Source organism: Acomys minous (assembly GCF_964271855.1).
Source record: "Acomys minous genome assembly, chromosome: 19".
Taxonomy (NCBI): domain Eukaryota; kingdom Metazoa; phylum Chordata; class Mammalia; order Rodentia; family Muridae; genus Acomys; species Acomys minous.
This window is the reverse complement of record NC_140499.1, coordinates 11,855,959-11,882,266: the sequence shown is the minus strand read 5'-3', so window position 1 is coordinate 11,882,266 and position 26,308 is coordinate 11,855,959. Positions and strand designations below refer to the sequence as shown.

General features: G+C 43.7%; 2 protein-coding genes across 4 annotated transcripts in view; one reads left to right on the top strand and one right to left on the bottom strand.

Annotated features, from left to right (window-relative positions):
• KCNMB2 (potassium calcium-activated channel subfamily M regulatory beta subunit 2) overlaps positions 1 to 26,308 on the bottom strand; it is a 288,389-nt gene that overhangs the window by 84,452 nt on the left and 177,629 nt on the right. The window lies entirely within an intron of this gene.
• Positions 7,949 to 10,833, top strand: LOC311590663 (histone H2A.Z-like). 2 transcript variants are annotated; one of them, XM_084769845.1, is made up of 2 exons: positions 7,949 to 8,160; positions 9,758 to 10,833. In XM_084769845.1, exon 2 carries the CDS (start codon positions 10,079 to 10,081, stop codon positions 10,463 to 10,465), a length of 387 nt encoding a protein of 128 aa, XP_084625971.1. In that variant the 5' UTR covers positions 7,949 to 8,160; positions 9,758 to 10,078; the 3' UTR covers positions 10,466 to 10,833. The 2 variants fall into 2 exon arrangements, with proteins under 2 accessions (XP_084625971.1, XP_084625970.1); XM_084769844.1 differs by having other exon boundaries at positions 7,949 to 8,173.

The window sequence follows — 26,308 nt, the reverse complement described above, 5'->3', positions numbered from 1 at the left end:
TGCATATAGACCCTGGAGAGCAAACTTAGGCATCTTCATCAGGTGTTGTCTACCTAGTGGTTTGAGGCAGGGTCCACTTGCCTTGGACTTGTGTAGGGTACACTGACCTGAGAGCAAGCCACAGGGATCTGGCTGTCTCTGCCTCTCCAGTGCTGGGATTACAAGTGCTGGACACCATTCCTGGCTTTTTATGTGAGTGATGGAGGTTGAACTCAGGCCTTACGGCCTGTGTGGCAAGCACTTAACTAGCTGGTGTGGCAAGCACTTAACTAGCTGATCTCTCTACCTAGTCATGGTCTGAGTTTAGAAGTTCCATGTTGGTGCCCTGTGTCTGACACATTAAGCATCAGACTGCTGGAAATCCTGGCTGCTGATGCTATCTTGGGAGGTACTTTAGAAAATGAGTTGTGTTGCTTGCCATGCCCACAGCTGTTGCAAGCTGGTGCTATACTGGTGACGGTAACCACAGTGGACACCTACCCTCAAGTGGGAGAGCCAGCCCAAGAGATCTGGCATGGAAATACAAGGTAGGATTTGAGATAGGAAAGCACACATTTATGAGATAGCATCAAGAGCAAGGGAGGTCATGGTGAGCCCAAGACAGAAGCTCTTCAGTCAATGGTCTTTGATACCAAGAAAGGCTTAAAGACTCAAGCACAAGACCGCATGACTACTCTGTTGGCACAAGCATTAAAGCCACAGGTTTGGGGGGGGTTGATATGGGTGTAAATTCATATTATCTCAATGATGGTCAGTGATTTAACTTCTCTGACATACTGCCTTCTTGTTCAACAAAATGAAGATAGTATTTTCATTATGGGCCTGTGAGGAGGATTTGATGGATTGACATAGAAAACTTTCACAGCTGTGCTTGCTATTCTGTCAAATCTTAGGTCAGTATTTTTGGCTTTGTTGTTTATTTTTTGTAGTGTGTGTGTGTGTGTGTGTGTGTGTGTGTGTGTGTGTGTGTGTGTGTATGTTGCAAGCACATGGGTGTGTGGAAGCCTTTCCTCTACTGGTCTCCACCTTATTGTTTTGAGACAGAACCTCATGCTGAACCAGAAAATTTGCCATTTTGACAAGGCTGGGTGGTTAGTGAATTCTGGCATCCTCTTGTCTCTGCTCCCCCCCCATGCTGGAGGGTTACAGGCACACCCAACTTTTAAATGTGGGTTCTATGGGTCAAACTTAGGTCTTCATGTTTGTACAGAAAGCATTCTTACCCAACTGAGCCAATATATTCAGCCCACTACCTCATTTTTATTTTTATTTTTGTCTGATTTCCTGATACAGAGTCTACTGTATCCCATGCTATCCTGCAGCCGGGACAACCTTGAACTTGTGATTCCCCTGTCTCTCCTGCTACAGGCATTATAGGCCTACATCATTGCTTTTAGTTTAGGCAGTGCTGTGGATCAAACCCAGGGTTTCATATATACTTAGAAAGCACTTTACCCTCCATCCCTACCCCTGAGTTGCACTCCCAGCTCCTACTATAACATTTATTATCCAAGAAGTAACATGCTAAATGTTTTTATAAGAATCCAACAACATCTATTAATATTTTTATGGATATGGAAACTGAGGCACAAAGAATTAACATCTCCATGGCCATTTAGCTAGTAGCTGGCATACCTGGTATGTAAACAAGGTCTTTCTGGCTCTGGAGTCTGCAGAGCCTTCTGCTGCCTCTCTGTTGACCTGCATCAGCGTGAGGAAATCAAAGTGGGTCAGGAGGCCAGGCCAGCGTGAAAGAGATGACCGCCTAAAGAAGAGTGGAGCCAGACCTGAGACAGCTGGACTGGGCCCAGTCACCGTCCTGTTCTGTCATAGGCTGAAGTGAGGCTCTGTTCCAGGAACCACAGCAAAGGAGACGTGGGAAGATGGGCAGGGTGGATATCCACTCCTACTCTGTCTTAGTGGAGCCCATGGAAGCAGAACGTTGATCCGGTCATCACTGCCCATCTAACAGCACACAGAGGGCACTTTAAAAATACTCACTGGGCGAAGAGGGGAAACCAGGAAGCACTGAACGAATGTAAAATAGCATTACTTAATTTTAAAATATTTTTGTTACTTTATTATCTATCTATCTATCTATCTATCTATCTATCTATCTATCTACCTATTGTATGTGTGTGTTTGTGTGTGTGTGTGTGTGTGTGTGTGTGTGTGTGTGTGTACTTGGCATGGTGAGCTTATGGAGGTCAGAGGACAACTTTCAGGAGTCAGTTTTCTCTTCCACTGTGTGGGCCCTGGTGGCAGGCTGGGCATTAGGCACCTTTACCACTGACCTATCTCCCTGGTCGTCATCACTTTCTTCTAAGACTGACACTAATTTTCTTTTTTTTTTTCCTCAGAGATCTCTAGTATATCAGTTTATCCAGTCATAGAAAGGGAACTTGTGCTGGAAAGATTACATCATAGATATTGAGATCATGAAGTGAGTCCTCCCTCCCCCCAATTTTTGCTCCTTGATGGCTAAGAAAGATAAAGATATTTCTCATTCTACACTTGTGTGAACAATTTCACCAGACACTATGCATAACAACAAAACACCCATTATGGCTTCATTTAATGTGAAATACCATGTCATTAACTTGCTGCCTTAAGTATATTTCCTCTTAAACATTGTAATCTCAAAGATGACAGTCTCTCTTCCCTTCAGTCAGTGGTTACAACCAGAGTTAATGCCCATCGCTACAGAAAGCAACTGCCATGAATATGACCTTCTAGAGGGTCAGATGCCTACACGTGGTGATGTGCAATCTGCTAATGGTGCTGCATGGTTCCAGAAATAGATGTTTCGTAACCAAACGTTGTCTTGTTCTCATAGAGCGCTGCTATTTTTTTTTCCTTTTGGAGACTGTACAGCGATAGCAGCGGTCGATACAGTTCAACACTTCTCTGGCTTCCCCTTTGATCAGCCTGCATCAAACGCTTAGGTTTTAATGCCCGAGCATGCAGCACCATGAGCTCCAAAGACAGAAGTAAAGGAAAAAGCCAACCCTTTCAAGCGTCTGCCTAATGTAGCCTTTGCACACGTGTTTCTTGCCCTCGGGCGACTGAATCCGTTGGCTGGGAGAACATAGTCAGAGAAAGCCTGTGAGTGATGTGGGCACAGAAGTTGGAAAGTGTCGCCATTAGAGAACTACAGTCACCAGGGCTCTTTCTGACCAAGTCTGTTTGCACCTGCAGGATCCCGTCAACAGCGGGAGCCTGGGATTCACCTGACATGGAGAAGCACCTGAGAGCTCGTGCGTGCTTTTTCCTGGGAATTCTCAGCTGCTGTAGCATCTATAACCTTGGGAGATGGAGAGTGCTTTTAAGGGGGCAGGGCTGGGGTGTGGGTGAGGGTGGGCACAGTTTGATATCTGCTGAAACTACGAGAGGTTATGTAAAGTTTTCCTGTTGCTGTGACAAGATATGTGACAAAGCCCCCTGAGGGGTTATTTTGCCTCATAGTTGGAGGGTGATGGTAAGAAAGACACAGCTGGCATGAGCTTGAGGCAGCTGGTCACAGTGCACCTGCAGCCCGGAAGCAAGGAGAAATGAATGCAGGTGCTTGGCTTGCTGCTGTCTCTTTTGTGTTTAATCCGGGACCTCAGTCCATGGGATAGTACCAATCTGATCTTAATTAAATCTAGAAATGCCCCCCACAGACGTGCTCAGAGCTTTGTTTCCATGGGCATTCTCAGTCCCATCAAGATGACTGTCAAAATTAATCATCAGGCCTTGTAAATTTCTTTTGTCTTATTTTGAAATATAAGAAATGAGCTCATGTCAATCAAAAATGAGTTGATTCATTTTTCTGTAGTTTAAATATGTATAGATACTACTGGATAGAAAACTTGAGCCAAGGAGACCCTGGTCACAGAACAGCAGTCCTGTACCCACGTTTCTGTGTGTTCCATATGGAGGTACAGTGGTATGAAGTAAATACTTTCCTCCTCTACGTTGCTTCCTAGGACTCTCACACACCGTAGTACACAGCTTACACCTGGACCATTCTCTAAACGATACAGTTTACATTCCCCTGGACTCTACTCACTCATCAAGATATGTCTATTACAAGGCTTGGAGACTTTGTCCCAAACTGCAACCTCCCTCTATCGGGATAGGATTGGATACTTATTGGCCAACGTGTACCATGACACAGTGATGGGAAGGAGGCCCCACACCATATTGAAATAATATTCTAGTGTGTGGGCAGCCAGCAATTGTACACCATGCTGGGGATGCCCTGTCCCCAACCATATGCTGGCACTCTTTCCGAAGGCATCACTTTGGGATTTTTCTTGATAGCCCTTATTTACTGAGCTGACAAGGGCCCCATCTGATTGCCTCATTACAGAGCAGAGAGGACTCAAATGAGCCTCGGATTTCAACAGAGAAGACGTTAATCATCGCAGGGACAGAATGGTCTGAATGGGGCCTTATTGTTTTCTGTTTTGTCCCAATCTTAGGCAATCTAAACAAGGACATTTACAATTTTGCTTAAGATTTTACCTTGACAAAAAATGGCCACCGTTCCCTTGGTTCCTCTGAGTGTGTTAGAGGTCAAACGGGAGTCACATTTGTAGAGCAGCCAGTGTCACTAGAGTTGGTTGCTATCGCACAGCCTCTAATCTACAAATCGGGAGTGTGCATCAGATCAGTGGGGCATCAGTGGGGTTCTATGAGGCAGGATCTGGGTGTGCAAAGGTGTGACATGCCAAATACAGATTTCTGCCTGGCTGGAGAGAGTGGCGTCCCACTGGAGGTTTTCTGAATGTGAGATATGGTTGACTCTGAATGAGGGTCCCTAATTTCATTAACCATTCACCGCAGAGTGGTTTTAATGGCTTTACTCCATGAAATATATGCTGACAGGGAAATAGCCTTTACAAGATGTTCACGACTTCTGATTCGATCATTTCTTTGTCAAATGTATTTTTATGAAGGGTATTAACAGTTGGTTAGATTCTCTTCACTTGCCCATTGCATTCATAAATCAGGGCATCTACAGTCATTAAGAAAGATGGATTTGTTAAAATTTGCCATTATTCTTCCTCATAAAGATCTTGAGAACTGGACAGGTACTGATTAGTTACCCATTAATGTCAGGGTGTTTCCTAATTAACAGGCAGCTCACACCTACCCTGTGAGCTACGGTTTGATGCAGTTAGCATTCGTTCCAGTGGGATTCAAATAGCGTGTAAGGCAAGTTTGTTTCCCCATATCAGTGGGAAGCGGTTACCTACCTCAGGTAACCTCTGGTGGTGCACAGTAGGTCATCAGGCTGGGCCAAGGATTTGCCCCAGGTAGTAAGGACACATCCTGTGCTTTCAGAGCTGAGAGATAGGCTGGGTCTTAGTCACATGGTGACAATGGGAACCTCAGAGAAGTCAAGAGTTTTCATTTTTCTCTCAGTCCAGAGGCAAACAATGATAGGGAAAGGAGTTGCCCTGGGGAAAGGCAGAAGGAAGAGACTTAGGAGCAAACCATACCCAGTTATGGGGGGCAAAGTAAAAGGAAGATAAGGACAGGCTGGACATTAATTGGACCAGAGGTGTATAGGAAAAAAAAAAAGCAGGGTGACAAGACGCACAAGGAATGTCTCCACTTCCTCCCAAAAGAAGTGGAAGTAAATAAAAACTTGCTGAGTTTCCACTATGCACCCCACTATCCTCTAGGCATTTCACCCAGGCCGTACCCATTACTTTTCTGCACAGCCTTTAAGTACATGTGTTCATCCTGTAGATGAGGAGAAGGGATGGCTTACATATCCAGCAGGACTCATGTTCCCGCCCGCACTGAAGGGGATGCTCAATGCAGGTATGTAGGATGCTGAGCCACGACTGTGGACTGAAGGGGATGCTCAATGCAGGTATGTAGGATGCTGAGCCACGACTGTGGACTCAAAGACATGGTGATCCTGTCAACGAATCAAGACCTGCGATGTGCACAGTCTGTAAGATCTCTCCTACTCCCTCTTTCCTGTGCATTTCATGTTTTACCCAGCCCACCAGCTTCTGAGCCTTGTGTTGTTAAGTTCTTGTGGAACTGTTGTTTGTGAAAGATGAATGATTTGTATCTCAGGTCTGCTGTTCAGGGAATTAAACCATCTTGTTCCTTTGAACCTGTGATTTTTTTTTCTCCTGTAAAATGGAGCTCAGCAAGCATCTACCACTCCTGATGTTGACTATTGCAAAGGAGAGATGATATGTGTGCCAGCACAGTGGTAAGCAGATGGCAGGCCCTCAGCACACATGTTCATAGGTCTGCTGTGTAGCAGCAAGTGAGACAAATGCTGCATTTATATCCAGTACTACACACACACACACACACACACACACACACACACACACACACACACACACAAGCACACACACACTCAAAACTAAACTCCCTTTGGATGCTTGCTTTTTTTCCCCCAAAGACAAAATTTCTCTGTGTAACAGCCTGGGATGCCTTGGTACTCACTCTCTAGACCAGGCTGGCTTTGAACTCACAGAGATCCCCTTGCCTCTGCCTCCCAAGTCCTGGGATTAAAGGTATGCGCCACCATGCCCGGCAGGATGATTACCTTTAGTTGTTATCTTGACCTGACCTAGAACCTAACCTACTGAGAAATTGTATAGAGCACATTGGCTTGTGGCCACTTGATTGTCTTGACTGAGTTAACTGATGGGGTGCCCACTGTGGGCAGCACCATTCCTTAGTTTTGGGTCCTGGATTGAATGTGAGACTGAAGCAAGTTAAGTACCAACTCCCTCTGCTCTCGGGCTGTGGAGGCAATGCGAGCAGTTCCTCAGGCTCTTGCCGCCCAGCTTTCCCCATTGTGATAAGCTGTGCCTTTGAAGTTTAAGCTCCTTCTCCCTTGAGTTGACCTTGTCACTGTATTTTTGTCACTGCAAGAGTAAGAGGAACGATGTCGATGATGGCAGTGGATAATGAGGAAACTCTTGAGGGCACCTTACTGATTGGCCATCTAAGGTTTGGCTCTGCATAGCACATTTAGTGTTTTCAAGGGAAAGGAGGAGGAGGAGAGAGGAAGAAGCAGAGCAGGTATAATGCTACTAGAGGAGAGAAATGAGGAAGAGGAGGAAGAGGAGAAGGTTTGTTAACAATGAAATCAGAATGTTTCATACAAAGCTTGAATTTTTGCATTTAAAAAAAAAGTGACAAAACCTACTAACAATTGGTTGATGTCCCACATCTGTGGGAGCTGACCTGTTTATACAAGACTGAACTGCATCATCAGGCTGGCTGCATGATGGTTCCTTGGCTGGTACCCATGGCTCATATCAGTGTTACTATCATCCTCTTCCCCTCTGGTTTGGACCAGTTTTGTATGTGTCGCTCATCTCCAGTGTGCTATTGGACTTGGGCGGCTCTTTTCTTTATGGCAGCTGCCTGCCCTGTGAGCATTTGTGCCTATGAACTCTTGCGAAGAGCATCTTCTTCCTTTTGTCAGTGTTCTAATAATAGCACACTGTCTCTGGAGGTCAGAAAGATTTAGCATTTCCACTTTCAGAAATAATATTTGCTCACCATCCCAAATGCAAGGGAAGGGTAACACCCCTGTTAAGTTATCTGCCCTCTGGAGAGCTTCCACTGGGCTTGCTAATTCACTGGAAAATTTGGTGAGACCCAGGCTGTTGAACTAGATAATTCATTTGCCTTTGAGGAATTCCTTTAGCTCTGCAATGGGAGAAAGAAGCTGGAGTTTTCCCTAGAGGAAAATTCTGTGAAACACATAACCAACAGGACGAAGAAGCTCTTATCTTTGCGGCTGTGTGACCATGCTGCTGCAGAGTTCTCTCCTTCAAGTGTCACCTGGGGCGAGTAGGAATTTTCATTCTAGGTTTACCAAAGACAGTCTGGCTGAGAGGTGAAGTCACAGCATCTGTGACGGTTACTCTCAACTGTCAACTTGACGGAGTTTAGAGTAACCATGGAAATGGGCAGATCTGTGAGGGATTTCTTAGATCGGGTTTATTGAGATTGGGAGACACATCCCAAATGTGGGTACCATTTCACAGACTGGGATCTTGGCCTGAGTGAAAAGGAGCAATGAGGCTGAGCACAAGCATCCATCTTTATCTGACTGCGGGCTCTGAATGTGACCAGCTGCCTCAAGCTCCTGTCACCATGGTTTTCCCACCATGATGGAAGGTACCCTTGAACTGTGAGTTGAAATAAAACCTTCCCTTCTTTAAGTTGCTTCCCCCCCCCCCCCCTGGAATTTGGTGCAACAATGAGAAAAGCAACTAATGAAGTCCCTAGAGTCGCACAGAGTCATACAGCCTGTGGCCTAGAGAGGTGACACTGGCTTGCTCATTCTTACCTCCCTGCTCATCTTTGTTCTGTCTCTCCCCACCACACAGAACACACAGGACATTGTTCTAGTTTAAGACCCCACCCCTTACACTTGTCATCTAGAATGGGCAGTTGGAAATTATACATATTAATAAAAATACTGGCTTGCCGGGGAATTTCATTTCCCACACATTGGGAAAGAATGAAAGTCAGTAAGTATTACTTGCAAGGATTTGACTGCAAAATCTTTGGGCTGATTTGATCCCTGGCTTCATGGCACTTACATGGAGAAGAGAGAGAACGGACATTAATCAAGTAATATCAGGTAATGTCATTGCCAGATGTCACTGGGGTGAAGGCAAAGGGAGTCTTTATCTTTAGGCATTCGTACTCCATGAATGAATTGAGAACAGCATGGAGCCTTGGAAAGAATTAGGGGGAAGAAGGGTGGACACAGAAAGTGTTGTTCAGGAAGTGAACTTTGACCGGAGTCTACACTGGGTCTGAGGGTTGGGCAGGATGGTTTCAGGAACTGAGGGTGTGTATGCAAAATCAGGAAGCAGGAGGGAGTTTGGTTTATTTAGGGAGTACTGTGAGAGACTGGAATTGGGAGACATCTGGGGGGCGTGGTGAGCTAGAGATGTAGTGCCATGAACACTCCCAGAAATCTATGAGGGGGACCCTAGCTAAGACTCCTAGTAAGCAGAGGCTATGAATCCTGAACCGACCGTCTTCCGTGACCAGGCAAGGCTTCCAGGGGAGGGACTGTGACACCAATCCAGCCACAAAAACTTTGACCTACAACAGGTCCTGCCTGCAGGATGTGCTGGGGTAAAGGTGGCTCAGGAATTGTGGGAGTGGCCAACCAATGACTGGTTCAGCCTGAGACCCTATGCCATGAGAGGGACACTGCCCGGAGGGCCAGGAATCAGAATCTGGATAGCCCAGAGACCTAGGATAAGACCAAACATGAGGGGAGGAAGGGGGCGCGGAGTCAACGAAATGATTCCTAATGGCACTCTGCTAACCTTGTAGACCAGATCCTAGCATAACTGTCATCAGAGACGCTTCATCCAGAAACTGTTGGAAGCAGATACAGAGACCCACAGTCAAACAGTTGGTGGAGCTATGGGAATCCTGTGGATGAGGGGGAGAAAGGATTGAAGGAGCCACAGGGGCCCAGGACACCACAAGAAAACCCACAGAACCAACTAACTTGAGCTCATGGGGGCTCACAGAGACTGAACTGACAATCAGAGATCCTGTGTGGGTCTGACCTAATATATGTCATGGTGGTGTAACTTGATCTTCTTGTGGGGCTCCTCAGAGCCGGAGCAGGAGGGGTGGTTGTCTCTGACACTTCTGCCTGCCTTTGAGAGCCTTTTTCTCCCACTGGGTTGCCTCGTCTAGCCTTACTATGAGGGTATGCTCATATTGTTTTTTTTTTCTCCAGAGGTGAGGACAAAAGCCAGGGCTTTGCGCTTGCGACTTATTTGCCGTGTTTAGTTAATACTCCCGGGAGGCCTGACCTTTTCTGAACAGAAGCAGAGGAGAAACAGATCTGAGAGAGAAGCTAGGTGTAACGGGGACCTGCGAGAAGAGAAGCAAGGAGAACTGTGGTTGGGACATAATATATGAGAGAAGAATAAGTAAAAGAAGAAAGAATGAGGCAGTTTGATTTGCCGTACAATGGAGGAGTGGGCACCGGGATCTTGCTGTGAGTATGCCCGGCCTCGTCTCTTCCTCACTTGTCTGAGCTTCAGCACAGTCCGAGATGGCTGGCGGGAAAGCTGGAAAGGACTCTGGAAAGGCCAAGACAAAGGCAATCTCCCCCTCACAGCAAGCTGGCTTGCAGTTCCCTATGAATCATATTTATCCATGCCTGAAATCTAGGACAATCACCAGTGGACATGTGGGCATGACCGCTGCTCTGTACAGCGCAGCCATGCTGAAGTACCTCACCGCAGAGGTCCTTGAGTTGGCAGGAAATGCATCAAAAGACTTAAAGGTAAAACATATTACCCTTCGTCATTTGCAACTTGCTATTCGTGGAGATGAGGGATTGGATTCTCTGATCAAGGCTACAACTGTTGCCGCTGGTGTCGTCCCACACACCCACAAACCTCTCATGGGGGAGAAAGGACAACAGAAGACCTTCTAAGGATGCCTGGATTCTTCATTATCTCATGACTTTAACTTTCCTTAGCATCTATCCAGTGTTGGTGATTCCAGTGGACTGTATCTCTGTGAAAAACACGATTTTGCCTTTTTGTAATTCTGTTTGAACAAGTTGGAGGATTAATTAGTCTTCCAATGAACCAAATAGCTGCATTTGAGTCTTAACCATATTTAAGTGTTACTGTGGCTTCAAAGAAGCTATTGATTCTGAAGTAGTGGGTTTGGGTTGAGTTGGCTGGTTTTTTTTTAAGTGTTTAGATTTTAATTATGATGCAGAAGTTATAGTAACAAACATTTGGTTTTGTACAGGCATTATTTCCACTCTGGTGGATAAGCTCAATAAAGGTCATATCCCAAACTAAGAAGAAGAAGAAGAAGAAGAAGAAGAAGAAGAAGAAGAAGGAGAAGGAGAAGGAGAAGGAGAAGGAGAAGGAGAAGGAGAAGGAGAAGAAGGAGAAGGAGAAGGAGAAGAAGAAGAAGGAGAAGAAGAAGAAGGGAAGAAAGTAAGAAAGTTTAGAACTGGAACAATTGATGGGTAATCCATTCAAGCTGAAGGTATCTGGGGATACAAGACATAGGGACCACAGTGTAGGTCCAGGGTAGGGACCTCCAGAAGACCCTGGGGGTCTCCTGAAGGCAATGGCAGGTAGTAAAAGTTTTAAGCAATGGAGAACATTTTAATTCTGAAAAAAAAGATTTTCCTCTTGATTTAAAGATGACTAGGTTGGAGGAGGAGGACCGTGTGAGCACACTGTAAAAGACTCGAGACACTGGCGTCTGGAATTGAGGGAGAGTGTGGAGCTGGCGAGTGACGGAGAGCTGTGTCAGGACCGTGGCTGGGCTTCTGCCTTGAACACTGGCCATGGCCCTTCATTTTGACGAGAAATGGTAGAGAGACACAGTCCTGGGGAGAAGAGAATAACAGTGTACGTGTTCACCAATGAGCAAAGACACAGACTCTAGTCCAACAGGAGCAGCAATGGGTTCTGTTCTCTTGGGCACAGAAGGCTGATAACACAGTCTCCTCCAAGTTAATAAACTTTGTTAACAATTATAATTGTTTTCAGACAGGGTTTTGTTATTACAGTGCAGGGTGGTCTCCAGTGTCCCATGTAGGCCAGGTTGGCCTCCAACTTGGATCCTCCTGTCTTACCTTCCTGAGCATTGAGATCGCAGACCTAAACCACTATCTAGCTTCAAGAACTACCTATCAGCACATACGTGATTTACCATCAGTGATGCCAGCAGACGCACATACAGTATTGCATAGCCTTCCTCTCTGTAACTGTCTTGAATTTTCCTGACAGAAGTCATCACATCAGGGTTCTACTTTGTAGAATTTGATTCTAATTCTGAATAATGCTGTCACCTCTAAGACGACTTCCTGATATGTGTTTACATTTTATGTGCACCAGATCAAGCTACCATGCATACATCCACTAGCATCTTTTTCATATATACATATAATATATATATGCATGCATACTTGTACCCCCTTCTGAGAAGCTGCTTGAGGGCAGAGAACACATCAGAAATGTTTGGCACATACTTAACACATGATGTTGACTCTGAAAACCACTGACTGAATATTTGATATTGTAAACACATTTACATTTGTATAACTGGCCTCCTAGACTCATCCTTGATCTCACTGATGAGGTACTGTAACACTGCCTGAAAAATAATGAGGAAGAGGTTTTGGGTATTTCACCAACACCCCTTATAACTGTAGCCTGTTAAAATGTAAAGAAAACCATTTTTTTATCCTCTGAAATGCATATCTAAAACTGCTGCCTGCCTGCTTTGGGGAGCAGTTAACCTTGACTTTGCTGAGTGATATCACAGTCATGTTTAGCTGTGGAATTTGGGAGAAAAAATTCCAGGTCTTAGTTATCCTTCCACTGTTGGGGGTTGGTCTCGTATGTATTAAGATGCTAAATTTTGTCCCCCATGATCTGGTTACAGTCTAGGCGGGTGCATTCTGACATATACTTGACAATGCTGTGTAAACTTTGCTCCTCAATTATCTCTGATTGGTTAATAAGGCTGCTGATAGCCAATTACTGGGCAGAATAGAGATAGGCAGGTGGAAATTCTCTCCCAAGCTTGGGGTCTCAGGGAGAGACCAAAAGGTGGGGGGGAGAGAGAGAGAGAGAGAGAGAGAGAGAGAGAGAGAGAGAGAGAGAGAGAGAGAGAGAGAGAGGAAGGATAGAGAGAAAATGTGTCCTAATGGAGCAGAGCCAGCCCAGGCAAGGCTACATATTGGCATGTAACTTGGGGAGTGCAGCTGGGAAGTAGCCAAACTAGCTTAGAAAATTAGTTTAAGTCATACCTGCCCAATTATTGTGCTTAAGGCATGTCTAAATAAACCAATAGTTCTCGGTCTCCTTTGTTGTGGAGCTAGCAGGGTCGTGGAAAAGCCCTCTAGAGTTTCATAAATATTCAACAATATTCCACTTTGGCTGCTCTTTGATGAGGCTGGATTTCTTTACTTTATCTACACATACTTCGCATAGCTACCTGGCCAGAGCTCGTTATACATGTTTGGTATCCACAATTCATTAAAAACACTCAGCATTTTTTTTATGTCTGTTGAGGAAAGTATGTGGTTAGCATTATTGGTTTCTATGACTTCTCAGCTTATTTGGGTGGCAGGTGTTTGTGTGCTTTTGGCATCTGTCTCCAGTGAGGCTTGTTTCTAAGCATCTCCTCTGGAGCCAGTGTCCGTTCTGAATGTCATCCAGTTCCATCCGTCAACCTGCTTACTGCGTGGGCAGAGTGTCCTGTCAGGTGTCGCAAAAGCTCCTCAGGCCTGTGCTGGGCATTCCTATTTATCCGCAGGAAGGCAACATCCGGAGAAGGAGAATACAGACTGTTCTTGGGGGGAAGAGTACTAGAAGGCTCTAGTAGGGGTGGAGACAGGAAATGTGGCCTGGCAAAACAATTGCAGAGCAGAATCAAGACTTTCAGGGTTCAATTGACCACTCACCATGGCCTTGGTGGTCACACAGCTCAGTTACTGACACTTTACAATGCCTATGTTTTATTTTATTTATTGTTTAATGTGCAGGTGTCTGCCTGCCTGCCTGCCTGCCTGTCTGTCTGTCTGTCTGTCTTCATGAGGAAGTCAAAGGACAATCTTGAGTGCTATTTCTGGGGAGTCAGCCACCTCAGCTTTTGAGACAGCATGTCTCACTGGTGGGGGTTACTGATTTGTAAACAAATACACAAAAAGTAACTAGCAAGCCACTCTCTCAGCACTGGGATTATAGCCACAGGCCATCATGTCTGGCTTTCAATGCATATTTTAGGGATTAAACTGAGAGCGTAATTTTTGCAAGGCAATCACTTTACAGATGAAGCTATTTCTACAGCCTGATAGTGTGTGTTGTTTATTTGTTTTCAATTGATAGGTAACAATTGCATATGTCTGTGGAGTATTATCCTATGCCGTGACATTATAGAAGGAGCCAGCCAAACTGATACACTTATCACCTCATTGTTTTACCTTTTCCCACATAGTGAGAAGGCTAAACATTATTTTAGAAAATTTAAAATATATTATGACAAACTGTAGTCACCACTAACAGATTTGCCTCTGGTCTAATTGGAGTTTTGGACCCTTTGGCTAACACCATCTTTTGTCCCCCGTCTTCCTCTGTAGCCTGAGTATCTATGTAGTAATGTCACTAAATCTTCTTATGTGGCACAAAATAGATCTTTCTGTTTGGCTAAGCATCTTGGTTATTTGGGAATTACCTTCTTTGCCACACTTGAAATATAGTTTCAAGTAATGTGCAGTTCTAGGGACGGCTGAGCGTGTACAGAGCAGCTTGTGCCTCACTCTGCCACATACTAGCCCGTGTCCTGTGAAGATGTCCTGTTCCTCAAGTCTTAAATGAGACATGGACACTAAAATTGGAGTATGACACTGGGTGTAGCAAACAAATGGGAGGTCTTATCTGTACTCAACACGTGACTGGGTATAGCTGAACCATCCTGAACTTGTGGTCTGGGGATTGCCTCTTTCTGCCCCTTGTGCCCTTTGTCAGAGCTTTGGTGGCCTAAAGGGTTTTTATTTTTGTTGTTGTTGGGGGTTTTTATTGGTTTGGTTTTTTTTTTGTTGGTGTACTGAAGATTGAACGCAAGACCTTAAGCATGCAAGTGTATTAACCGCTCAGCCATTTCCCCAGCCCATTATTTTTTAATGTTTACTCTTATTTTTCTTTTTCTCTCCTTCTTGTTCCCCTTCTCTCTCTCTGTCATCCAATGCCTCCATTTTTTTTTAAAAGAGACATTTGCATGCGGAGGATCTGGCTCAGGGCTTTGCTCATGCTAGGCTCTACCACTGAGCCCTCAGCCCTCAGTCTCCCTTCTCAGCAACTAGCTCAGTCCTTGTCTCTCTCACTCTAATTGCTTCCCCTTTTACCTGGAAGCTTTTAGCTTGTATCTTGCACCCTGCCTGGTTCTGACTTTGGGATTCTAATAACAGTCCCGAAATCATCTCATTTCAAATGCTTTCGTGTACCGAGGGATTACATGAGTCAGTGCCAAGCCCAGCATGTTATTGTGTACAACATGCACAGCAGACACGATACTCAGAAATAGATCTCCCCTGCTTTGGGCATGCGTTAATTTAGGTCCATCAAAGCCAGATATGGAAGATGATCTTTAAAGGGTCCAGCTGTTTTGTGCTGAATCACGAGGAGCCTGGAGCTTGAGTTCATTCTAAACACACTCCTCTAAAGTGTTTTCATTTGCTCACACACAAGGCAGCGCAGACTTATACAGACAAACAGCTGTCACTTCCATCTGGACAGAACTTGACCTGGGATTTTGGTCCTTCAGTTGTCATAGCCTTTGGTCCTTGGTGTCTTTCCTCCTACTGGCTGCAGCACTCTACTGAGCATGCACTCTACCACTGAGCCACATCCCCCAGTGACCCCGGCACCCTGAAGTAGAACTCTTATGTTGGTTTAAGAACTGTGATCCAGGTTGTTTCCTGGGCCCTTTTAGCTCTGAACATAGTCTGGGCTGCCCAGGTGTGGACGGCTCACTTCTCTCTCGTGGCTTTCTGCCACCTGTCTATATTATGATACAGCAAAGCGACGTCCTACCTTCTGTGCGTCCATTTATAGAGAGACAGTAAAGCTTGCCATAAGCAGTGGACATCCTTCCTATGCCAGCATGCTGTTTAATGTAGGATATAGACTGCCAAGAAGGTGAATTTGACCCACTACTCTTTGACATAAAGCATGAATGGAGTATTGGTTTGACGGTGGGCTAAATATAGCAAGTTCTTTGAAAGTGAAAGGTCTCCATCGGTGTAGAAAACCTGGGATTTTCAGGCACCTTGACTATCAGAATTTGATAGGAAAGTTTGGAAATTCTTTGGAAATCACTAGAAATGATAACAAGTGGTCCTATATAGGCTTTAGAAACTAGTATATCATGGTCAGATGATTGACACTAGCACTAAATTTCATGGCTGGTAGGGATAAGATAAGATTGCAGTAAGGGATTGTTTCAGAATCTGTTCCCAGAACAGATGCAAAAGAGAACCCAAGGGCTAAGACCTGAAACTTAGCTGTGCTTTTTATCTGTCATTTGAGCACGAGTAAATGGTTTCACACTCTGGACCAGGAATCCTTTTGAAAAAGACCAGGCAAAACGAAGGCTGATTCTCATAGAGGCTCATTAAGGCAAGAAGTACTGAGCACATTCCGGGCTCTAGCTTTCCTCTGGGAGTCACAGGTGTGCCATGGACCAGAAACCAAGGTGCCTTCTCTGTGTCTAAACAGACATACATCAAAAATATTTGGAAAGACAATCGCATCTGTGTTGAATGTGTTCTTTGCCATTTTTGTCTAAATAGTATAGATCAATAACTGCGTAGTGTTGACATGTATTGGCAGCTAGAGGTGAGCTGGGACCAGGGATGATGTGGTTTGCATTCATACGTACCTTTGCTACTTTACATCAGGGGCTGTATCCTGGAAACCCCCAGGTAAGCCACAAACATAAGGATGAAGCCAGTTTATTTCTTCCTTCTCTATTGAAGGCCCACATTCCAAATTGTCCTGCCTCATTGCCCAGAGGAAGGAATGCTCCACAGAGGGCAAGAGAATCTGAGCAGATGGGTCTTTCTGGGCCTCCCTGTCCCTTCCACCCATCCAGTTCTACATGGTTGGATATTCTTTCTTGGGCCAGGGAATAGCAATGTAGCATCCTCCAAGTGTTTGGACTCTCATTTCTGAAGGCTTCTGCCTCATGAAAATTTAATTAAGTTTAGTCGTTTAAAAATTAAATTTAAAATAAATTGAACAAAGCCATTGTAACTTTCTCTTATTAAGATTTTTTTTTTACTGTTGTTGTAAGAGTGTTGTTTACCCACTTACAGCAGACAGGGAATTGTGTTGCTCTGTCTCTCCTGTGTTACAAAGCTCACAAAACAGTAAGCTCCTAAATGCTGCAAGGTGGTGACCCTCCAAATCCATCATCCTGCTTGACTGAGGGGTAGAAATAATTCAGTAGAGAGGAACTTCCTTCAACTTTAGTCATGATATTTCTGTGATCTGAGGAGAAGTCACACAGATGGGGTACACTTGACAGTGGGTTTGGTGTTGTCCCAATGCTGGCCAGCAGAGTCTTGGTCAAGAAGACCTCTACTTGGCTCTGAATTCCTACTGTCTTCTAATAAATGATACGACAGCATATTTATAATTTTACATTTATTACAGGTCTTTCTTTGCTCAGCAGACACACTTCTTTATTCTGTTCACAGAGCTCTTAGGTATCTGAAATAGTATCTGACATGTAACTGCCATTTAGGTACCTGGTGAGTGAAAGCATGGCAGGCAGGCCCAAAGGGACTCTGCCTTAGCCTGCGTGGTGAGGGACAGCCTGTCTGCAGGTGGTGCTGATAGCAGAGTAACAAGGAGGTGCCAATCGCATGGTGCTTTGCAGACAGAAATCTGCAAAGCGTGGGAAGAGGTAGTGCAAAGTGCTATCGCAGGAACAAGATAGAAGACAGAAGAGAGGTCCCGTGGGCACAGGCAGGTGTCACGTCAGCAGGGCGGAAGTGTCCTAAGCGATCAGGAAGAGATGGTCTTTTACTGTTTGGTGAGTAGAAATAGACAAGTCTTAGGTAGGTGAAGACCTGGTTGGATTTACATTTGCATTCCAGATGCTATTGAAGAAATGGTCTTTTTGGAAACCAGGAGACAAATTAGGAAACTCCTGGAATAGTCGAGGTTGAATGAAGAGATGTTTGTGTATGTAGTGGTGGTATAGAGGTTAAAAAGAGAAATAGACAGTTGTTCTCTGTCTTAATTGCTGCTGATGCCTGGCAACTTTGTTTTTTCATATTTATTTTTATTTAACTTATGTGTGTCTCTGTGCGGATGCCATGTGCTTGTGGGTGTACAGAGGACAGAAGAATGTGCCAGAGGCCCTGAAGCTGGAGTTATGGGCACTTGTGGAGCCATCTAATGTGGTTGCTGAGAACTAAAATCAGGTGCTCAGCAAGCAAGCGCTGTTACCGCTGGCCTCCTGAGTCTCATTATTATAAGCTCCTGTCTGATGGGCAGGGCATGCAACTGGTGACCTGAAGATCACATGATAAAATCATCAAAGCATGACTTCAATAGCAACACACACTTGATTTCGATTAGTGTTGCACACCATCTATTTCAGTTGGGAAATAGATGTGGCTGGTGGCTGGTGGTGGATGCTAACGCCGAGAACTGAAGTGATTCCTGTCATTCTGACTATGCTGTGGCACTTAGTTGCTGATGTGAGATTTTGGAGAAATCTCTTTTTCATTTTTTGGTGAGATAATGGCTGTATTGTCGATTGTCGGCCCCAGCATCTCACTCAGGAGCTACACTGAAAGGATCCCTGTACACTATCAATTCTAGAGCAAATGTGGGGGAGGGACAATGCCTTTTGTTCTAAGCCTCTGAGCAGTTTTTTTTTCTGCAGTATAATCTAATGCGGTATGACTGACAAGGGACACGCAGCAAAACTTCTCAGTCAGAAAACTAAAGCATTTCCCGGGAAACATTTGGGAATGGCCACCATGTTTGCTCCTTCCATTCTCACTGTCAGTTTGACTAGATGGAGAATCCCTAGGAAATCCCTCCCGAGGGAGCGTGGCTCCAGAGAGGTTAGCGGAAGAAGGCAGGCTCAGCCCGAGTGCCACTGGCACCATTCAATGGGCTGGGGGCCTGCAGGGAGTCAAAAAAGGAACAAGGGAGAGAAAGCCAGCTGACACTGGTATTCTCCATTCTCTGCTTCCTGAGCCACGCAGATGTGCTTGCCCGCTGCTGCAGCTGGGAGCTGCTCCTGCTGCCATGCCAGCCTCAAAGGACTGGATTCTCAGAGCACCAACCAAAGCAAACCCTTCCTCCTTTCAATTGCTTATCGTCGGATATTGGTCATGGTGTTACGGAAAGTCGCTAATATAACTACCGTGCCAAGAAAGCCTCCCAGTCTACTGAAATATAGCTAACAAACTGAGATGAGGCAGGGTGTGGGATAGGCCAGGGAATGGGATACAAACACAGTCCTCCTCCAATATGGTAATTTATTAGGAAAATGCCTTCCAGAGGCACTTTTGACCCAGCTGACTTAAGCACAGTGTTGGCGTAACTGAAAATCTCATCCCATGAAATATGAAAGTCAAGATAGCATGAAGCTAAAGGGAATGGTGCAAAGAGATAAAGATGGAAAGATCATAGATTACGCTGGAGACTTTGAAAAATAGAAGAAGGCACAAAACGAGTGAGGCACACTATTGGATTTTGGTTTGCTGGCAGCCACTGACCCTGACTCCGTAAGGTACAGCTTTTTCAACCGCTTCCTAATCAGTGCTGGGAGATGGAGCAAGCTGATTGTACGGTACAGGAAACAGCGTAGGAAAGCAGTGAGATCTAGATGGCAGGATGCATTTAGCCTGACTTACTCATTTGCTCCGGGCATATCTTGGTCAGTTATTACAATAGTACATGACTGAAGAACCATTGCTTCCCCTCCCTCTCCCCCTATACCTGTGTTCCTTCAGTTAGCAAACCTAACTAGCTCCATTCCCTTCTCCTTTCGCAATGGTTGCGCAGGGTATTCCGAGACCACAGAGACCACAGAGACCACAGACGCAGCTTCTTTTGTTTAGCTTATATTTTATTTTTGGAAAATTATATCATAGGCCAGAATAGGAAATAAGTCAGCCGAGGCTAGCTATGCCTTTATAGACCAACATGGTGGTCCCTCGGTTCCCCATCCCGATGTGAGAGGCTTAGGTTGAGCTTTCAGGAAAGTGAGGCACAGGGTTGATTCCTGAGGGTATGTCCTGAAGTGATGGAGATGTTCTTAGCTTCACAGTGCCTACGGTGCCAAGTCAGAAGTGTACATAATCTTTTAATTTCAATGTGGAGTGCGACCCTAGAAGACGATCACTCTAAGGGGTGTAACTGTAGCTGAGGTCGGGTGCACATCACGAGTTTAGCAGGTGGAAGTAGAGGAAGAGTGAATGAGAGAGAGAAAACAAAGCTGTGTTCTGAAGTCCATCTCATGGCACTCACCTCTTGGACAGACAGTGCTAACATGATTCACAACCCAGCTTAGAAACAGACATTTGTCTGATGGAGGGCACTATTGCTTGATGTCCCTGCCTAGAGTCCACTGTGTGAAAAATAAGCACCTCACCTCTTTTCTGCAGGTGTTCCCCTTGCTGTCTGGCCCATTCTATTTCCCCAAATAACCTCACTGAATCACTGCAAAGATTTTTATGGAACTGAATATGTCTTTCCTGTCCTCTGACTCCCAGATCACAAGCTCTCAGTGCTATTGGGATCCACATCTAAGTGAGTCACTCATCTTTATTATGTCTGATCCCTGCACAGATTCATTAATAAAAAACCACAGTCCAGAGACAGCTTGGAATGAAAGAGCAATATTAATATGCGCCAGCACAATCAGAGACTGTCCAAGAGCCTGGCATGAAGAAAGAACTCAATACTTATTATGTGTGACGAATGGAGGAAGTCAGGATGCCAGGCTCCCAGAGGAAGCCTGCTTTCCAGGCACTGTGTGCTGTAAGAAATAGACATGGAAACAGATGGTGGCAGGATGGTGTGAAAAGTGCACCACTAGCAGTATGTGTGCAGAAGAACAGGAAGTTTTCAGCATCATTACACCCATCCTAGATGGGCAGTATCAGCTTTGTATGTTTGCCATAAGAAATTACTCAGGGATTGAACGTTTGCTAAGGGTTTTTTTCTTCTTTCTCTCCTCTTCTCCCTTAAAGCCAGCAACATTGTATCATTATGACCCTTCTTCCTGGGTAATATTTTCATCTAGCCAGAAAGATGTTTTCCACTTATGCACTCATGCAATTACATTGGGCCCAGCAGACTACCACAGGGTCAGCTCTCCTGCTCAAGGTCATGAACACACTCAGATCTGCGAAGTTCCTTCTGTGAAATATGGTAACATAATCTCTGATCTGAGGGCAGAACATGGGCATCCTGTTGTTCAGCTTAACATAGTAAAGAAGAGGAAATGAAGAAGAACATATTAAAAAGAGGTGACATTTGACCTAGTCCTAAAGCCCAACCAACATCATTGAACAGGGGAAGAGGAGGAATATTAGGGAAGCATTCTTATGTACAAGAACCTCCACTTGGGGGAAGATGTCTTGAGGCTAGTAGACAGATTTGAGACTTCAGCAAGCAGACTAATATTTGTGCTATTGTTACATTAATTAGTGCTTTATTAGCAGCTCAAATGAGGGAGGCCACTGGGCACTATTATTCATAGGAGAGATCCTTGTTTAATTTTTTTCTTTCAAAATAGTGATTGCTAGCCAGGATAATGATAGTGACTTGGTCACAACAGAAGCCAAGAGCAACTGGAAGAGCAACTGGAACTGGAGAGAGAGAGGGAGAGAGAGAGAGAGAGAGAGAGAGAGAGAGAGAGAGAGAGAGAGAGAGAGAGAGAGAGAGACATAGAACCTTTTTAGTTAATTAATTCAGAAAAGAACAATTACTGACTAGTTAGAGGCTGTGATTGTGAACTACACTGACTCAACATCTCAAATGATCAGAAGTGAGCATTTCTTTCCTTCCTTTTTGCTCACCTTGATCTTTCTTTCTTTCTTTCTTTCTTTTCAGCTTCTTTCTATCTTTTTGAGACAGGGCCTCATGTAGGCCAGGCTGGCCTTGAACTCACTGTACAGTCAAGGAAGACCTAAACTACTGATCCTCTTTTATTAAGATCTGGGTAGACAAGTGCCAGCACACTGGCTCTATGAGGTGCTGGGGACTGAACCAGAGATTTGAACATGTTAATCAAGCACTCTGTCAACTGAGCTCTAGCTTCAAGTCACATGTTATGTTTCCTTGAAAAGTCTTTCTACAGTGAAACAGGGGTGCGGGTAGAGGTGCTAATGGATACGTGACTGTCTGTTGCATGATATGACTTCTTGTCATAAGAAGGAAAAAAATATGAAGCGGTGGGCTCTGATCTGTGAAAGCAATCTTGATGCTCCTCAGATTCAGTGTACACTAGACAACAGACGGGGAAACACATGAAGAAAACAAACCAACAAACAAACCAATAAACCCATTAACTCAGAATTCTACCTTCAGTAAAAATAACCTTCAGAAATGGCATGGAATGAAAAAATGTGTCAAATATAGGAAACTGTAATAATACATCACTATAATACAACAATACAATACAATCTAAAATAAGAAAGGAAACCCACTGTGCTGGCTAGTTTTATATAAGCTGGACACAAACTAGAGTCATTTGCATCAGGGAACCTCAGCTGAGAAAATTTTCCCACCAGATTGGCCTGTGGGGTGATTGATGATTCATGTGGGAGGGTCTAACTCACTGATGGTGATACTACCCATGGGTTGGTGGTCTTGAGTGCTATAAAACAGCAGGCTAAGCAAGCCAGTAAGCAGTGTTTCTTCATGGCCTCTGCCTTAGTTTCCTTGAGTTCCTGCCCTGACTTCCCTTAGTAACAGACTATTTCCTAGAAGTGTTAGGTGAGGCAAATCCTTTCCTCCCCAGGTTGCTTTTGATATGTTATATCATAGCAATAGGAACCCCAGCTAAGACACAGTCACACACTCAGGGACAAGGACCACCAGAAATTAGGGAAGGACAGCATTCTCATGTGATACTTAAATATCTAATGGTTGAAAAAAAAGAACATTATATATGACGTTTTCAAATTGTACAGGTATACTATGGAAATAATTATAACACAAAGGGAAGAAATTAAGGTAATGCCGGAGTGGCAAGATTTTCAAATTCTATGTACAGCATCAATTATATGTATACTATGTATTACTACTCAGAACGTTCACTAAAAGTGATATAGTTAGACATGATACAGACCACATTAGAGAGAAGAGAGATAACTCAGCTGGTAAAGTGCTTACCACATCAGCCTGACATCCCAACTTCAATCCCTGGGACCTATGGTGGAAGTCAAGAGCTGATTCCTGAACGTTGTCTTCTGATGTTCATATATATGCTGTGCCACATATGTGCCATGCACACACAACAACAGCAGTAGCAGCAACAATAAAAAGTATAACTTTAAAGCACTAATCATATATATTGAGGTTAAGTATTAAAATATTTAAATAGATGACAGGCTTGCTGTAAGTGGCACATATCTGTAATCTCAGGTCTTGGGAAGATGAGGCAGGAGGATTATAAGTGTGAGGCTAGCCTGAGCGATACAGTGACACCTTGTCTTTAAAAAAAAAAAGGAATGGAGATTCAATATGATGGAACCCAGCAAGCACAGTGTTTGGATAGCAGGACTGCCGTGCCTGCAGAGCGAGTGAGAGTCTGCATTGTGAACTTCAAGATACCAGCCTTTGTGTTTCCCAGGTGAGAGGAGAACCCATAGGTCTCAGGAATGATCAGTCCCAGCCTCTGGACTTCCAGAATCCAGGGAAACAGTCCCAGCCTCCAGTCCAGAGCTCTACCCATCTCCCTGAGGCGATCTGCCAGATCTCAAGAACATACAGGATCTTGCTCCAAGATGGTGGTGCCCAGCTTGCATGGTACCTGGGAAGCTTGAGCTCAAAGACCACAGAGCCAATGAGTGAGTAGGAGCATCCTGACTTCAGGAGTTCCCCTGGCAAGAAGATGGCTCCTGGTTTCTAAAGTGACCTGCTGGTCCTCAGAATCATTCAGGATAAACATCCCCACTTCAATACCCTGGACATGGGTCTAACTGGGACACAGCCACCTGAGGAGAATGGCAATTACTCCCTGAGATCCAACAGGCACTCCATAACCATACCTAGCATACCAAGGAGGGTTGTTCCAGGAACATTCAGCCTCCTGCCCAGGGCTTTTCCTGTACCGCAGAAAAAACTAATGGTCACCAGGAACATCCAGCCAATGTTAGGGACAACCAGATGACTGAAGGCCAGTGTAAGAACACAATCAACAAAAGCCAGGGAAATATGGCTCCTCAAGAACCCAGTTATCCCACTGCAAGCACCCATGGATAACCTTACACAATTGAAACACAAGAAAACAACCTTAAATCTATGCTTATGAAGATTACAGAGACATTGAAAGAGGAAATGAATAAACCTCTTAAAGATATACAGGAAAATACAAACAAACAGGTGAGGGAAATGAATAAAATGAGTGAAGACCTTAAAATGGAGGGAGAATCAATAAAGAAAAGGTAAACTAAGGAAATTCTGGCAATGGAAAGCCTAGGGAACAAAATAGGAACCGCAGAGATAAGCATCATCAACAGCATAAAAGAGATGGAGGAAAGAATCTCAAATATAGAAGACACAAAGAAATTGATACATCTGTCAATGAAAATGTTAAATAAAAAAAACTCTTGAATCAAAACATCTAAGAAATCAAGGACATAATGAAAAGATGAAACCTAAGAATAATAAGAATAGAAGAAAGAAAAGATTACCAGCTCCAAGGCTCAGAAAATATTTTCAACAAAATCATAGAAGAAAAATTCTCCAATTTAAAGAAAGTGATGCATATAAACTAAAAAAGACTTCCAGAACACCAAATAGATTAGACAAGAAAAGAAAATCCTTCTGCCACATTATAATTAAAATACTAAATGTACAGAGCAAAGAAAAAATATTAAAAGCTGCAAGGGGAAAATGCCAAGGAACATATAAAGGCAAACTTATTAGAATCATACGTGACTTCCCAACAGAGACTCTAAATGTCAGAAGGGCCTAGGAAGACATCTTGTGGACCCTAAGAGACCACAGATGTCAGTCCAGACTACTATGCCCAGCAAACCTTTCGATCACCATAGATGGAGACAACAAGATGTTCCATGACAAAATAAAAATTTAAAAATATCTACACATAAACACAGGACCACAGAACATACTAGAAAGGAAACTCCAACTGAAGGAGGTAAACCACACCCAAGAAAATACAGGAAATAAATAACTCCACTGCAGCAAAACCAAAAAGAGAGAAACACACAAACACACTACAACCACCAGCATCAAAATAACAAGAACTATCAATCATTCTTCATTAATATTTCTCAACATCAACAGACTCAATTTCCAATAAAAAGACAGGCTAACTGAATGGATGCGTAAACAGGACCCATCATTCTGCTGCATAAAAGAAAGACAGTTCAGTAACAAAGATAGACATTATCTCAGAGTAAAGGGCTGGAAAAAGGTTTTCCAAACAAACAGACACAAGAGGCAAGCTGGAGTAGCCATTCCAATATCTAATAAAATAGACGTTCTACCAAAATTAATCAAAAGAAATACTCTGAAAGGAAAAATCCACTCATTCTGAACATCTATGTCCCAAATATAAGGGCACCCACATATGTAAAAGAAACATTACTAAAGCTTAAAGAACACATCAATTCTCACATGTAAAGAGTGGAAGACTTTAACACTCACTCTCACCAAAAAGAAACCAAGAAGAAGAAATAATTAAACTAACAGGTGCCATGAATCAAACGGACCTAACAGATATCTGTATAACATTTTACCCAAACATAAAAGAATATACATTCTTCTTAGCACCTCATGGAACATTCTTCAAAACTGACCATATACTTTGTTACAAAGCAAGCTTCAACAGATAAAAAAAAATTGAAATAACCCCTTGTATCTTATCAGACTACCATGGATTCAAGCTAGATTTCTACTGAACCACAAATAACAAAAACTTACACACACATGGAAACCGAACAATTCTCTGCTTAATGACAAGAAAGATATAAAGAAAGAAATTAAGGACTTTTAGAAATTCAATGAAAAGGAAGATACAACATGCCCAAATTTATGGGACACATTCAATGCATTGTTAATGGGAAAGCTTATAGCAATATGTGCCTTCATAAAGAAATTGGACAGTTCTCATACTAGCAATGTAAAGATACACCTAAAAGCTCTAGAACAAAAGGAAGCAAACATACCCAAAAGGAGTAGATGGTAGGAAATAATCAAACACAGGGCTGAAATCAATAACAGAAACAAAGAGAATACAAAGAATCAATGAAAGCATGAGTTGGTTCTTTGAGAAAATCAACAAGATAGACAAACCTCTAAACAAACTAACTAAAAGGCGGAGAGACAGTATTTAAATTAATGAAATCAGAAATGAAAAGAGAGACATAACAACAGACACTGAAGCAATACAAAGAATAATTAGGTCTTACTTCAAAAACAAAATTGGAAAATCTAAGGAAATGGATGTTCTTTTCTTAATGGATTTCACTTACCAAAGTTAAATAAAGACCAAGTAAACAGTCCTATAACCCCTA